At 47.2% G+C, this 14,094-nt stretch overlaps 1 protein-coding gene across 6 annotated transcripts in view; it reads left to right on the top strand.

The window, feature by feature from the left end:
* lrba (LPS-responsive vesicle trafficking, beach and anchor containing) overlaps positions 1–14,094 on the top strand; it is a 152,715-nt gene that overhangs the window by 40,922 nt on the left and 97,699 nt on the right. For 4 of the 6 annotated variants that reach the window (XM_037471217.2, XM_037471221.2, XM_037471220.2 and 1 more), the window contains exons 23-33: positions 36–238; positions 938–1,091; positions 1,578–1,758; positions 3,498–3,616; positions 4,236–4,343; positions 4,431–4,572; positions 4,825–5,182; positions 9,902–10,077; positions 11,720–11,804; positions 12,056–12,189; positions 12,874–12,935. In XM_037471217.2, the coding sequence (XP_037327114.2) occupies positions 36–238; positions 938–1,091; positions 1,578–1,758; positions 3,498–3,616; positions 4,236–4,343; positions 4,431–4,572; positions 4,825–5,182; positions 9,902–10,077; positions 11,720–11,804; positions 12,056–12,189; positions 12,874–12,935 (1,722 nt within the window). The remainder of the gene's footprint in view (positions 1–35; positions 239–937; positions 1,092–1,577; positions 1,759–3,497; positions 3,617–4,235; positions 4,344–4,430; positions 4,573–4,824; positions 5,183–9,901; positions 10,078–11,719; positions 11,805–12,055; positions 12,190–12,873; positions 12,936–14,094) is intronic. The other 2 variants (XM_037471218.2, XM_037471216.2) reach the window with 2 other exon arrangements.

Raw genomic sequence — 14,094 nt, 5'->3', positions numbered from 1 at the left:
CATGTTAACGCTTATTGTGTGGTGCCTCTCCGAAGGAAACAGGCCAAGACCAGTCAGCAGCAGCAGCAGCAGCAGCAGCAGCAGGAGGGTCTTCAGGTCAGCAGAGAGAGGGCAGCAGCACGTCGGCCCCTCGCTCCACGATGTTTCGCATCCCAGAGTTCCGCTGGTCCCACATGCACCAACGGCTCCTCGCTGACCTGCTCTTCTCTATTGAGACAGATGTCCAGATGTGGAGGAGGTAGGGTAACGATCCGCTGACTCTGACTTTGCTAATGCTTTAGTCTACGTTTGTTGTCCTAATTGATTAATGGAATATAGATTTATTGGCATTGGGTGCCTCTGATGAGCAGACGGGAGATCCCATCTCACAAGCCTTCTCCTCAGCGAGTGGTGCCTGAAAGAATCTTTGTGGTGTTTCTATGGACATTTCACTCCTGAAATTTTCGATGTGAATGTACATTTTTTTGCATTTACTTCAGGAAATTTCTATGCATATTCATACACTTAAAGACAAATATATACTTTTCCACAAACATTACATGAAACTGAAAATGAAGTCTCCAGGGATACTTTGAAATGCATGTCCCATTGAGGACATTCATGTGGTTTAGACCAAAGCACAGATGTCTCCATAAAAGATATTTTTACCTACGAACATTAAACATTTAACACAATATGATATGTTGACACGCCATTGTGTTAGTTAACGTAGAGGCAAATCATGTGACAACACCTACCACTTTTTATCTATTTGTTTCTGGATTTTATTTTTTATTTGAATTTTATTTTTTTTGGTTTCATTCACCAATTTGCCAAAGCAAATTTCAACTGTGTTTCAATCTACTTGCCCCCAAAAAATCAAACCGTTTTTTTTCTTCTACTTTGGTCTTATTCTTTGTGTTTTTGTTAACAGAGCCATGTGTTGTCTCCCTCTCAGTCACTCCACAAAGACGGTTCTGGACTTTGTGAACAGCAGCGAGAACGTTGTGTTTGTCCACAACAGCATTCACCTCATCTCCCAGGTGGTGGACAACCTCATCATGGCTTGTGGAGGCATTTTACCTCTGCTCTCTGCTGCCACCTCTTCCTCCGTGAGTCTTTGTGTGTGTGTGTGTGTGTGCGTGTGTGCATGTGTGTGTGTTTAACCACAGCTGTGTGTATGTTGATGGCTTCAGTCGCAGGAAGTAATCCATCCACATTGACCTTTTCCAATCACATCAGCCCACAGTTAGCTGCCTCCTAACGTTGTTAGTTTGTTTTTGTGTTGTTTCATCTCAGTGCTCCTCCTCCAGGATTCTTTGCCTCTGTCGATGACTTTATTGCCCGGTCGAAAGAAACTGGTTGAAGTTCAAAATCATTGTATTAGATCTGCATCTGGTCTAGAACAAAATAAAGACAAATTCTTAATCCTGAAAATACATTTCAGGCTGTTTTTTTTTCTTCAATTTTCTTAACAATTAAATATAAAAAAGTTTTTAGCTACTTTCGAAATCAACCTGTTTTTACATACTGATGAACAATTCAATCTTTTTTCACTCCATTAATATCCTTGTGAATGTTCCTCCTTCTACTACCAGCATGAGCTGGAGAACATCGAACCATCCCAAGGCTTGACGGTGGAGGCTTCCGTCACCTTCTTGCAGCGGCTCATCAACCTGGTGGACGTTCTCATCTTCGCCAGCTCCCTCAACTTCACAGAGATAGAATCCGAGAAAAACATGTCGTCGGGGGGCATCCTCAGACAGAGCCTTCGCCTCGGTACGCACTCTGGTGTCTTTGCATTCTTCCTTGTCACTCAGCTTATTTTTTATTTTAATTTAATAGGCGCATGCAATCTTTTGCGAGTCCCATTTTTTTTTTTTTAAATCTCTTTGACCCGCAATTTTTATTTGTCTAAACGCCTTTCCTCTCATCCGAATTTTTCCGTCTTCTATCTCCCCCTTTTACCGAGCCCCTCTGTCCTCCTCCTGTTCATCGATCCGCCTCATATCAGCCGGCAGTAGCTTCTTGTATTCGCCTCAGTCATGGCTCCCTGTAGCCCTTTTGAACCTCCCTCCTGTATTCTCTCTTTCTGCTCTTCCTCCAGCCGCCGCTCTCCTTCCCTCGCCTCTTTCACTCTGCTCGTATCAGCGCTCTCTTATCTTGTTATTATAACCCCACTGCATGGCAACACTCTAAAATGGCTGCTATCATGATATAGTGAGTTCTACATAATGGCCTTGGCTGCAGTGTGCTGCAGCAGCGCAGCCCCGAGGCCTTTTTCTGCCTTCTGTTCCAGGCTATTACAGTTTCCTCTGACAGCACGGAAGCCAAGGCACGCTCTAGCTGAATAAAATATATTGCAATTCTTACATTATTCATTTCAGGCGGTGCACCTTTTCAGCAAACACAGTTCATCACATGAACGCACACACACTCACACACACAGACTCACAAGTGTTGCAATGCTTTCTACACTGATTTCAATCATTTCTTTGTGCTTTGTTCAATATATGTATTGGTGCACAATATGTGGCATAGCGGTTTTACTTTTAGATTTTTGTTCCAGTGAAGGATACAAACAAAAAGGCTTTTAAAAAATTCAAACTGGTGTTTACAAAGAGCTCCTCTCAGCTCAGTTATCGTTGGAGCTGTCGGGTGGGGGGGGGGGTTCCTGGAAAGTGATGGCAACGTACTACAGGTCCAGTTTTAGAAAGCAGCCGTTATGAAATGAATATTTGATGAGGTATGCGCTCCCCATTGCTGGTACCTAATCTGATTTTGGGAGACTAACAAGGTTTTAGCATCTCCACCCCTCCCTCCAGCCTCTCCTTTTTTTTCTTTTTTTTTTCTATTTTTTTACAAATGGTTGTATGAAAGAGTAGTCCTAATGGAAAAAGCGAGCCCATTTCCAGACGGAATAATTTCCTCCTTGGTAATCTAAATGGTTCAGAGTTCACATTTGTCAGTTGTCAAGTACGGAACGACGGGGGCTGGGAGGGGCTCCAACAGAGAGAGAGCGGCAAATTAGATTAAAGAATGGTAAACGTGCCAGTTTCGAACCCACATAAAGTTGTCGGACCACGAGATGTTTTTTTTTTTTCTTTCTTCGCGACACCGGTCCTATTTTTGCCGCCTCGTCAGCAAGTGCCCGCCCTCGCAGCAGTGTCATTTGTTATGGGAGCCGCACGCAGTGGATGTGATTCAAGAGCACACCCTTGCACTGTGACCTTGGGAGGAGAGGTGGAGCAGGGAAGAGTGAGCGATGCTGCCAGAGTTCGCCAGAGCACTGACCTTGTCGTGGCCTCACTTTTTCTCCTTTTCGTTTTTTTTTTATTTTATCCCTCAGCTGCTCCTGTTGTGATTTTCTCCGCTTATGAGCAGTTCTATTTTTTATTTTATCTTGTCCATGGACTAGGTATGCCATCTTTTATTTTTTATGGGTGTCGCCGTGATCCACCCAACACATTACTCTGAAAATGATATCCCGTAACCTCTCTTTCTGCATCTCTCCTCAGTGTGTGCTATGGCAGTGAGAAACTGCCTGGAGTGTCAGCAGGCCCAATCCCAGCAGGGCGCAGAGGCGTCCGCGCGGCCCGGCGCTGCAGTCGGACCTTCAATGTCTGCGGCGGCGCAGGCGAGTAACCAAAGTCCACCGCTCAGCCCATACTCTTGCACATTTTGTTCACGGCTTGTTATCGGGTGGGTGCGATTGTTTTCCCTTAAAACGCAAAACAACATGGGAAATCTCAGTCATCTACTTTCAGTCTACCGGACTTTTTGACACTCTTAAAATAGCCGAGTCTTCCTTTGCCCTCTTCCTGTAATCAATAGGAAACCAGACGGAGTGTTTGTCCGTTGTCCTGCTCTGCAACAACCACCAAGTGCGATTGCATTCGCTCATATCTTATTGAATTACCAAACCGGTTGCTATTTCTGACACTAGACAAGGCCTTTGCTCATCGCCCCTTTGATTTGATACAGAGACTTCCAGTAAAGTCCTGTTGCTCTTCCCTGAACCGGGTGTTAAAGCTCATTTATAATGCAGTGGCTCTACAGAAAAGCCATTATGTTAAGGACATGATCCCAGGAGGGGACAGCTCCCCTAAACTGTGAAACCTTACCCTGCCTCGTGAAGTGCACATGGATTAATAAACATCCCGATGGGTGTGAACGTGCATGTGCTGCTCGCTCTTGGCTTTTGAGATTGTCACTGATTTGCTGGCTAATGGCTCGATTGTCATGCATGCACGCAGAGCCCCGTTGACGCAGTGACCGGTGGCGTATCTTCTGTCACGGAGCTGGACCGGCTTCTGCAGGAGATGGACATCAACCGCCTCAGGGCCGTCGTCTTCAGGGATATCGTGAGTCGTCCAGAAAGCACGCGGGGGGGCGGCGGCGGGCCTCTTGATGACGACACAGATCGTTTAGTGTATTTTGTTTTGTTTCAGGAGGACAGTAAGCAGGCCCAGTTTCTGGCGCTCGCTGTCGTCTACTTCATCTCAGTCCTCATGGTGTCAAAGTACCGCGACATCCTGGGGCCTCACAACGACAAGAGGCGCCCTCAACGATCCCAGTCGGCCAGGAGCACAGGTACACGACGGCTCCAAAGGAAACAAATCTCAAATGTTTACCTTCATCGCTAGATGACGCTGTAATCCGTAATGTTTTGTTGCTTTATAGTTTTGTACTTGTACTAAATTAATAAACGATAGAATAATAAAATGGACTTTGTTTAGTCTTGTGTTTTCCCTGATGTTCACATCTTGACCAAAAATGGGGTTTGAACTAGAAGACGTTGCTTTGTTGCTCACAGCTCTTCCTCATTTCTTTGTGCTTTCATAGATAGCGGCGCCATTTCTGGCAGGGTCGAAGTGGAGAACGGCGTCTCCCTCCGCCGGTACGACTCCGGCATCGGCGACGACCACGCCTCCACCGCCGCCAGCGAGGCGGACCTGTCCTCCTCCTCCTCCTCCGCCGCGGCCCACGGCCCGGACGCCATTTCGGAGGCTCTGTCCACGCTGTCTTCCGAGGTCAGACTGCCCGCCGATTCAAAGGGCAAGAACGTGAAGGACATCCTGCGCAGCCTGGTGAGCGCTCCGCCCGACGCCGCGGCGGACCCGGGTCTGCTGCAGCCGGCGTTTCTGGGAGGTGCGGGCGACGCGGCCAGAGACTCGTCACAGCGGTTCCGCTCCTTTGATCGGTGAGGGCTCATGTCGCATTCACTATCGTAACGGTCGCAAAGCATCCCTTTTTTCCTCTCTCTGCATCAGGTTTTGAGGGAAAGAGATCTGGGGCATAGTTTCTTCGGTGCAAACCCCGACAGCTTTGTCAGTTTCTCAAGAGCCCATGTGGTGCAAGTATACACGTGATTCTCAAGCTTCACAGTTGACAGTTTCCTACCGTTTATCCCAACATAGCTACAGGGACTTTTGAAAGTCAGACCTTGAAGACATCTCAGCTTGGTACCCTCAGAGGAGGCGGATCATGAAAAAACATTCTGTAGCAGAAACCCCTTTGAACTGGAGGGGAGTCTTTTAGTCCCAGACTCTTTCCTCCTTACTCCCATTGTTGTTTCTTTTAGCTGTTGATGTAGCTGCTCATCTCCAAGCTAACCGCCGAACAAAGAGACCGTCTCATGGAAAACAGGAGACTTGTCTGGAAATGAAGAGACGGAGGAACGAAGCTGGCAGGAAGCTGCTTCTTTTCACCCTGTCACTGATATTTAACGACTTTCTTTTTCATCTCTGCGGCTGCTCGTCTCCCCCCTGTCTAACATGTGAGCCGTTACCCCCGTCTCTCTGGCACGAATGCGTCATTTGCATCACCCCCGTGAGGTGCACTGGTAAACAGACAGGGGCGAGGGCTTCAAAAGCGGAGCCTGGTACAGAAGCCACAGACGGGCCCAGGTGAGAGAAGACGGTCAGTGGTCTGGTTTGCATTTGGAGCATTGATTCCCGAGACAGACATCCAAAAACGGCTGAGAAGGGTGGGGGGGGGGCAGGGGGGAGTCAGAGACAGAGGGAGATGGGGGGGGGGAGAAAGAGTCTCTGTGGGATGTGATGTCAAGGTTCTCATGTACTGAAGAAAACATTTCTCCGTCGCTCTCTCTCACAAACACACTCAGTCAGTCCGCCGGCCCCCAACTGTGGGAATTCCACGGGCATCTCTGTGATCGCGTGTCTTTATCTGAGGAATGCTTTGTCAGGTCTCAGGGCGCTCCTCATATCAGGGGGATTAGACTGGCTCCTGTCCGCTGAGCACACTCAGTAGGAAGAGGCGACGTCAGGAGAGCTGGAGAACATAGACTAACAGCTCGCTCGCCGCCGATGGGAGCCTCTTCATGCGGGGTACGCGGCCCAGGCTGCCTTTTTAAGACCAGGACAGAGGGCGTCGACGCATGGACACGCGGCGGGGCTGTAACTAATTAGTGTTAAAGCATTTCGGTAACAAGAAATACATATTTATGTGTGTCTTTTTGTTCATTTCCTTAAAAATACATCAGAACCAACAGTATATTTCTTTTAATTTCATACATACAGAATTATTTTGATTGCGGCCTTATGAATGGATTAGACTTTGGATACACAGAAAACCTGTGAGCAGGTTAAAGAGTTTTCTCTATAAAATCTAGATGAATATTTGTGATTGCTATAAAATGTGAGATTATAAAAAATGAAAATGTCCCACAGCCCACAAGGAATTGTCCACGTTTGTACAACAAACAGCATCAGATCTTTATAAAACCTTATAAAACGCAAATATTCACATTTCAATATTCTAAACCAGCTGCGGCATTTTGCTAATAATAAAACTAATAATCAAAACTAAGTGTATTGACTTGATTAACTCAGTCTGTGGCGTGTGCGTAGATGCATTTATTTATTATTTATTTATTTATTCCCTTATCTCCCGAGGTAGCTGCCCTTTATCAGCCCGCTGTCTCTAGTCCTTGCCCTGACCATTTCTACTTACCACACATGCAGACACCCTCCCTGTTTATTATCTTGTCGTAATGACTCTAATCACGGCCCAGCATCTCCCACGAACCAGTAAGCCTCCCACTGACACCAGTACAAGCTATGGCTGATATTCTACACCGACGTCTCCCTGCCTGAGCATGGCAAACTTTACACTTGCCCAGAGGGAAGGATTTATGAGGCCAATGTATGAAAGAAGCTGGGATCTCCCAGATAAAACCTGAGGGAGGGGGTGAAGTATCCTTACTGATTTATTTACAAGTGGAGACCTGCTGGGTTTCTCCCATCCATTTCTCAGCCATGCCCCTGTTATGACAGCCAGTCTGCAAATATTTGCTGACACAAACCAGAACTAAACAGTGTCATTGTACAAGCCGATGATTTAGCCTTCATGGTTCAGCCCTGAAGACGTGAGTGTTGGACGTGGGGATATACACGGTGCGATTGTTTGCATTCCTGCATGCATGTTGGAGTCGAACGGGCAGATGAGTCGTGTTGATGCTGAAGTGTTGTTAATGTACCGCTTAGGAATGAGCGTAAGCATGTCTGACAACGAGCACAACTGAATGAGTGAAAGCTTTTTTGCTTTCTCAGGATCTCACCCAAGCAGACAAGTTATCCTTTTGTGATACAACTGAAACACACTTACTAGCAACCATTAATCAAAGTAATCAAATATTGTGTTTATAGAAGATTTATTGGTTGCTTAAAGATATTTTTCTACTTCTAGATTTCGACACTTCCATTGAAGCCTAATCAATCTGTTAGGCAGGTTACTGTTTAAAGTATAGATTTTTGAGAAGATGAAAATCCAATAGCTACATATTTTCCATAGCCAATTATTTTTTACTGCAATCCTTTTCAGGGTAAGAGGGCAGGAGTGGAGACCAGTGTTGTACACGGGCCGACAACATCAAGTAGAGTTCAGAAGAAAAATGGTTATACACTCAAAATGCAAAAAGTAATTTGATTAAAGACCAATGCATATCCAACAAAGTGATGTTGATACATTGGTAAAGAATGTATCGATATATCAGCACATTATTGGATATTTTACCCTATCCTATACGAAGTGATTGGTTTACCAGAATCACAAGCAATACACAGAGAATCAGAACACACACGCACAAAAAACATTCTGCTTTTCTCATACCGTCAAATCCTAGTTGCTTCACTCATTAATCGCTCGTGTCATCAAGTTACTGCCCCTCCCACACCAGCCATCATCATCCAATCGCAGCCTGGAATGTCACCATTTGAATGCGTGAACATGCAAATGTTTTGGTGGGAATTTTAAGAAATGATAGTTAGAACATTAATATGCTCATGGATACACACTCGTCTCTACACACTAGAGAATGGTATTTTAACAAACACACACGCGTGCGCACACACAGAGATACACACACTGACGCACCAGCTACACTTCCTTACCGATTCTCGCGCTTGTTTTACCTGAAATAGCACAGATTACTGGAATCAGTGTTTACCGCACTTATCCAGCGTATGTTAAAGCCTTTAAATAATGCAGCCTCAGCACACAGACACACACACACACAGACACACACGCTGCCCTGGGCTCCTGTTTGTGGGTTGAGTGGGGCCGCTGACGGCTGATTAATCGACTGGGGCGACCCACTCATGATAAGTGTGGCTAATGACCTGCTGAATAATTCACTGGGCCTTTGCTAAGCAGATGGAAAGGCCGAACACGTACACGGAGGGATGTTCCCCGGCAGACCCACACACACACACACACACACACACACACACACTTGTGCCCTTGCGCACTCATTTGCACAGCCATATGCATATATTCAAATACATTGGACCAGTTGACACACCCTCCCTGCACACAGCAGGGGGGCCTCTGTCTCCCTCCCCGGCTGTTGACACTTGGGGTGCTTCACGTCAGCGCCGCCCATGTTTCCTGATACCAGCATCCAGCCCGCTGCTCTCTATCAGACCAGCAAGTCACCAGAAGTTGTTTTATCTCCTCCCTCTCTCCTGGCCGTCCCTTTTCCCCTTTTGGGTTTTGTGTTTTAAACACAACTGTAAATCATCTGGCCTTCTTTGCCAGCTGTATTCTTCTCAATACACAGATCACTTGAAGCAGAGTTTCGGCTGTCGGGGCTTCACAGCAACTTTTGTTGCATCTGATCACCTGCCTTAAATCAAGTGAGAACAGCGTTTGATAGTGCAGCCAGGTATGTGTCCGCCCCACGGGGGAGCCAGGGACGACTGTCCTCTTGTGTGCACGCACGAAAATGTGCGTGAACACTAACTCCCGGACATCTGCAGGAATGCACGCACGCACGCGCGCTCGCCATTGTCTCCGCGCGGGCCGCCGTTATTGAAGCCTGCATCGGTTTGTGTTTCTGAGGGGGAGCAGTAGCCAGTGATTAGACCCTGCTTCCCTTGTGTCAGCACTGATAAGCAGGGCCAGGCTCTCTTTGATACGGCCAGTGGTCTGTCAGAGCCCCACGCTCTGAACTGACAGCTTATCTGCATGCCGCTCTCCTCCCATCTGCTCTTCGCTGTTTGGGGATTTAGCTCCACTTGTGCTACATCGTTACAGGAAAGAAAGAAATCCACCCCCCCCCCCCCCCTCATAATCCAGGCACCCGTAGTAAATAACAACGGGCATACTTTTTGCTTTAGATGGATTACATTGGATTGGCAAACATTTTCATTTTTGACACCCATAGCGGGTTCTGCTTGTTTGTGCATACATACACAGAGACACACACACACACACACACACCAAGCCCTACACTTTACACACTGGCAGGCCGGTTTAGTTCTTCTGGGTACGACCAAGTAAACAGTTGAAATGCTGCCCACATGTGCAGTAATGACTCTTCTGGTGTAATGGAGTCGTGACGTGGCTGGTTTGGTTCTATCCAGGGCGGTAAAAAAAACAAACTCTCTTCTCTACACAGGAGTGTCGTCGTTGCTCCAAAGAAAGCGGGCACGGCACCGTCTCCGGGCGCTGCCGCCGCCGCCGTCCCAGCAGCCACCGCTGCTTCTTCTGTGTCTGGCGGGACGCCCATCGACGGCGTCGCCGTGGTGTCCTCTGGCGACGCGTCACAGAGCGCCTCCGCAGACTCGGCGGCTAGTGAGTACACACACACACGCACACACACACTATATTTTAATGGCAGTGTTTCTGTAAGGGCTGAGGAGTCGTAACCTGGATGAGCGTTTTGAAAAAGTCAATATTTATTGGCGAGTTTACTGGCAGAATAATGTTGCTGTGTTTGTAATAAAGGCGGAAAACGTAATGTGAAACAAAAGGGTTCCAGCTGCCTTTTATTTTATAAAAGTAAATAACAAGGAAAGAAGTCATACATGCATTAAGCATTTTAATTTAAATGTAAATAATAATTACTAGATACATTGATAATTTGAACTTTAATGCTACAGTGATTTCTGCTCCAGGAGTGACTTGGAGGTCAATCACTAAAATAAACTTTTATTCTTTTATTGTCACTTTATAGCCGCACTAACTCGACAATATTTGCTGATAATGACAATAATGATCCGACGACCAGCATTTTTCTTTTTCTTTTTGATCACTTTTTTTGCATCAGCTAATGTGTATTAAAGCAAATTGTTTTTATGGGACGTGCACTCACCGGCGTGCGCGCCTGTGAAAAATGATCATTGTTGAAGCTGTGTGCGACGGGGGGCTCTGTGTCAGCGAGCCGTGTTGAGTAAATACGCTTTGTGAGTGAATTTCAGTGGGGCAGTGGGAGGACTAATGGAGACATTAATTTACTCCCCTTTGTTTGAAGGAGCTACTTCAGAGAGAGAGAGAGAGAGAGAGAGAGAGAGAGAGAGAGAGATACTTTCACCAGGCCCACATGGCGCTGCTTAACACCTTACATGCGTGCGCACACACACACACACACACACAATAACACTGACGCGCACGTACACATTCCAGTCCACATTACACTGTCTGTCATTCCTTAAGAGTTATCCCTGCTCTGAGACGGTCCTGGCTGGAAAAACAAGCGCGCTGCAACACCAGAGGAATCCCCCCCTCCTCCATATTCTGTTGGGCATTAGCTTATTTATGAGCCACAGGGAAGTGAATTTACTGCCAGATCAATCAAACATAGACTTTGTACCTTGTGTGCCTCTGTCTCCAGAATGAAGTCGTAAAGCACCTTTTAGTTGTATAATGAAACCGTCACAAAAACAGGCCAGAGGGGTAAATTGGTATGTAATGACTTAACGAGTGAAAAACCATTCGGTGGGGGGGGGGGGGGGGGGTCAGTCATCATTTGAACATCTCGCATTCCAGCACAGGTGTAACACTGAAAATGGTTCTTATTTATAACAAACACGTAATATTCTGCATGTGATGTATGGTTGTCATATTCAACAAGCAAAATAATCGGACTGACAGTGAAACATTACGCGACCTTTAATGCACTATTGAGAGGTTTCCATCATGAAAACCTCAGAATTGTATATTGATAAGGAAGACGTATTTTCCTCGGAGTACATCATCCGCTATCTGGCCATAAAGCTATACTTGTACCCCCACTTGCCCTATTTGACCATAAATCCCCTGCTCTATACATTTGAATGGAGGCCATTGTATTATTTCATAAGATGCACGTTTCCGCGCAGGTTTATGTTGCTCCCCGGGGTGCATGCCTGCGTGTGTGTGTGCCTGCGTGTGCGTAGCGTCTTATTCTTGTCCAACATCCAGACTAATAACAGAGTTCTTTGGTTTCTCCCTGCAGCAGGCGGCCAGGTTCCAGCCAGCGCTAGCCTGCCATCTGTCCCCCCACTCTCCCCCGTGACCCAGAACACAGCCCCCAATATGAGGTGATTCATCTTCTTTCCCTTTCTCACATACACATAAGCACATGCACTATAAGCTTTTTATGCACACATGAGTATCAGTTCTTAATGCATCTCCGCTGATAGTTGCTTTGTCCTAAATCCAATCTTTTCCTTCACAAGACTGATATTTTACTTGTGTTACGTATTTAAATTGGATTTCCTGGATACATGTTTTGGAGTTGCATGCCAAGTTCATATTACTCATGATGTACCGTTGGGATCCCCACCTCTAGTATCTCAGAACGTCTGGAGAACGCTCTGGAGAAGGCAGCTCCTCTGCTCCGAGAGATCTTTGTGGACTTTGCTCCCTTCCTCTCGCGGACTTTGCTGGGCAGCCACGGACAAGAGCTCCTTATTGAGGGCACAAGTGAGTACGACGTCACAATGTGTGTGTGTGTGTGTGTTTTCTACCACTTAAATCCAATTGCATATCCAAGCCGTGGTTAATGTGAGAGTGGGATGAGCTCCCGTTGGCCCAAGAGCTGGTAGCTGCGCTGGAGGTTTCTAGGGGGCCGGGTCATAGGCCAGGCCACTAATAGCAGTGTTTGGGGTGTCTGCTGCCACCAAACAAAATGGAAAGTTGATTGATAGCTACAGGGGGGGCCTTCGGGGAGAGCAGGGGGGAGGTGTGTGTGTGTGTGTGTGTGTGTGATGGTGCATGTGTCTCTGTTTCATATGAAGTGCGACCAGAAGAAGGTTGCTCTTCCCGTCTGTGCATGTGAAGCAGAAGCTCTGGACACTCAAGTCCACCCCTGCCCTCTGAAAGCCCAGGGCTCGCCACTAGGGATCAATGGGACATATGCCGGCCAAGTCGGGCCTGTAATACAAGGCCCAAATATGTATTAGTTTACAGTAACATCATGTCGGCTCATTAGGCCCGTCAATACTATCTGCTCTCTTGCAGATGGCACAAAGTTGTGTGTGTGTGTGCGTGGATGAATGTGTTCCCACAAGCACAGAGGAAGGTTGAAGAAATAAGCGCTCACAGAAATAATAGCTGATTGTCACATGTACACTTCTGACTCCCCTCTCTTTTTTTGAATCTCTGCAGGCCTGGTGTGCATGAAGTCCAGCAGCTCAGTGGTGGAGCTCGTCATGCTCCTGTGTTCTCAGGCAAGTCCCGCGTCTTTATCTTTCCTCGCCCGCGCCGGGCCCGCTTTTTTTGCCCCCCCCCCCCCCCATCCGCTCTGATTTATCGGCCTCACCTCGAGTGCAGTAAATCCAGAGCGGAGACGGTGGGCCGTCCGACGCCGTTATCTTCCTCCTCCGAGCCGCCGCGTCCACCTTCCCACAGTCGTCCCGAGCGAGGGCTGAGAAACGCGGATAAAAGACGCCTTTGGCCGGCAATATCGGTTTGAGGGTCAAGGGTGGCCGACCCGCCCGCGCCACCTCTGACCCGAGCGCCGGGCCCTCGTGGCCTGGCCCGACTGATGAGGGGGGGGATAATGTAGATTTGATGGTGCTTTGCATTGATTATCCCTCTCTTCTCTGTTGTCTTGTGGGTGTTTTCTTGCCAGGTTTATTTAGCTGCTGCCGGATTCATGAATACTAATTTGGGGATCATAAGCAGGCGTGGGCCGATCAATGATCGCGGATGTCGATAGATCACTCCAGGGTGGCTGATTAGCACCGAGACACACAAAGCTACTGAAGGCTGTTTAGAACCGGGACATAAAACATATCAAATGCACTCGTTTTCTAAAGTGGAACAGCCACAAAGCGGTGCCCTCGCATGGACTCATCCAGGTACAAGGACAACGGATAATAACTCTCCTTTGGCCCTGTTATTATTTTTTTTGCATCATTTTCATTCAAATCACCTCTTGAAAAACAAAGATATCCACTAATACAAAAAAACCCCATCTGATTAATGACCCCTCTCTCGCCGCCTGCGCGCTGCTTTTTTTATCGGCTCTATTTTCCTAAAGAAATACCACCTGTCATCTGACTTTCTTTCCTCCACCTTCTTCCCCCCCTTTTAACCCCTACTCTGTTTGCTTCCCATTATTCACTCCGCCGTCTCCTCTAAAAAGGTAATACAGTCAGATTACACATCTGTTTGGATGTCAGGGGCCACGCATAGATGTGTGCTGGTGGGACACACGGAGGGAATGCGAGCCCCGCAATGCCCAGAGAAGAAGGAGTAGCAGGAGTTGAACGCGTGATAGAAGAAGCGGAGAATGACAGGCTCTAATGCACCTATTTGTCATATCTGTCAGGGTGTTGTTTAATGCTAATCTAATCAAAGGAAGAATCTCGGTGATTGCTCCGC

Source organism: Pungitius pungitius, chromosome 9 (genome assembly GCF_949316345.1).
Source record: "Pungitius pungitius chromosome 9, fPunPun2.1, whole genome shotgun sequence".
In the NCBI taxonomy this organism is placed as follows: domain Eukaryota; kingdom Metazoa; phylum Chordata; class Actinopteri; order Perciformes; family Gasterosteidae; genus Pungitius; species Pungitius pungitius.
Note: the sequence above shows the minus strand (reverse complement) of the source record. Positions and strands in the feature narration are given on the sequence as shown.